The sequence below is a fragment of the Poecilia reticulata genome, linkage group LG2 (genome assembly GCF_000633615.1).
Source record: "Poecilia reticulata strain Guanapo linkage group LG2, Guppy_female_1.0+MT, whole genome shotgun sequence".
NCBI classification, from domain to species: Eukaryota; Metazoa; Chordata; class Actinopteri; order Cyprinodontiformes; family Poeciliidae; genus Poecilia; species Poecilia reticulata.
This window is the reverse complement of record NC_024332.1, coordinates 18,982,714-18,984,551: the sequence shown is the minus strand read 5'-3', so window position 1 is coordinate 18,984,551 and position 1,838 is coordinate 18,982,714. Positions and strand designations below refer to the sequence as shown.

Genomic DNA, 1,838 nt, shown 5'->3' with positions numbered 1-1,838 from the left:
CAGAAGAACATCAGAGCATCAGTTACGAAGCTCTGCGGCTCACAGGACGTCAGGACTACCTGGAACATCTCGTTGATGCCCTCGCCGCTCTGGGCCGACGTCTCAAAGTAGTGGAACCCTCTGGACTCCGCCCACAGACGACCCTCACCTTCATCCACCACCCGCCGCTTYGTCAGGTCCACCTGGGGGCGSCAGAGACCAGAARGACTGAACACAGATCTGTTCAGTATGTTATTGATGACTTGGCAGTAGATTGGGTCGGACCTTGTTGGCGCAGACRACGAAGACGATGCTGTCCATGTTGGCCTGAGAGCCCATCTCCTGCTTCATCTCCCCCAGCCAGCTGTCCAGGGCGTCGAAGCTCTCCCTCAGACCCACGTCGTACACCAGCAGCACTCCCTGGCTGTCTTTGTAGAACTCGTTACGGACCTGAAACACAGAGCAGGACAAGCGGGATGCTGCCCCTCCACCTGCTGAAAGAAACCAGACAGTCGCCTGTAACGTCCTGAAGAGTCTCACCTCGTAGAAGAAGGGATGTCCWGCCATGTCGAAGATGTTCACCTTGATTTCTCTGTCTCTGACCTGAACTCTGACACACACAAACACAAACACACACATCACTACGATCTACAGCCGTCTGGTTCAGGACAGCGGTCGGTGTGAGGACGTACTTCGTAACTCCGTAATCGATGCCGATTGTTGCCAGGTACTTTGGAACAAACCTCTTCTCACAGTAGCGCTTGATGATGCAGCTCTGAAGGTAAGAACAGGTTTCTGATTAACGTCAAGAACCAGGATGTTCCTGCTAATGAGGCTCAAGGTTCAATCAGTCCTTCAACTCCTACCTCCATTTAGTGACCAGACATTCATTGCCTTTTGGTTCTTACCCATTAATAAGCCACTGGTACCTCTACTATCAACAATGATGATCAGTTTACCTAGAAACTGACTTGTAAGTTGACTGTTGACTGACTGTGCTAAATGTCTAATGTACCAACTCTAATGGACGATACAAAACATGGGTACCAACTCTATAAAGGATTGTACTCAGGTCTCTTTGGCTCTAGGAACTGCAGAATCAGAGGGTCAGACTAACACTGAGGTATGATTTTGGGTAGAATAATCTAATTTACTCAGAGATTTAAAAAATTGAAGGACTGTAAATTAAAAGACAAWTTTTMCTTTGTTTAGCCCACTACATCAGGTAATATTCCTGAATGACATAAATTATAATATCTATATGAATTATCTATAAAGGTGAGGTAAGCCGAATAGTAGAGTAGTTAAMACCCTTTTTGGACATTCATTCAAATGTCTGGAAGTTTAAAGAAATTATGAGGAATAATAMAATAATGTAATATTTGAATAAAGTCTGGTATAAACAATAACGTCTTGGGCTCAGACCTAAAAGCATCGGTATATTGTCTTAACATTAAAGAAGGGTTTGCAATGCAGGCTCTTAGTAGTTTCTCCATGTATTTACGTGTAATAAACWATTAATTRAGCTATAAAGCAGTGTGGTTAGTCCGTGTTGGGGCGTCCAGCTCAACCGGACCAGTCTCCATGTAGATGTGCTGTGAAATAATCAGAAACTGTCCTACCTTCCCCACCTCTGCGTTCCCCAGGCTGATGACTTTAACCCGCAGGGATTTTTTGTTGTCTCGTCTTTTCGTCGCYGTTGTTTCCATTGCAGCTGCGATTAAAAGCTACTTTTAATGTGAAAATGAGTTAGCCKCTGCAGGCTAACGGTGCTAACCCGCTGTTAGCCACCAGGACAACGGCTACAGAGCAGCTCCGACTCTGGATTAATCACAACACATGATGGATTTCATTCAGTC

The 1,838-nt window shown here is 45.5% G+C and overlaps 1 protein-coding gene across 1 annotated transcript in view; it reads right to left on the bottom strand.

Annotated features, from left to right (window-relative positions):
• Positions 1–1,832, bottom strand: part of dnajc27 (DnaJ (Hsp40) homolog, subfamily C, member 27) — a 3,612-nt gene extending 1,780 nt beyond the window's left edge. Inside the window, exons 1-5 of the mRNA XM_008436834.1 lie at positions 1,602–1,832; positions 672–754; positions 520–589; positions 265–429; positions 27–182 (exon numbers count right to left, since the gene is read on the bottom strand). Coding sequence (XP_008435056.1) covers positions 27–182; positions 265–429; positions 520–589; positions 672–754; positions 1,602–1,688 — 561 coding nt within the window. The 5' untranslated portion in view covers positions 1,689–1,832. The remainder of the gene's footprint in view (positions 1–26; positions 183–264; positions 430–519; positions 590–671; positions 755–1,601) is intronic.
• Positions 1,833–1,838: the final 6 nt, after the last annotated feature.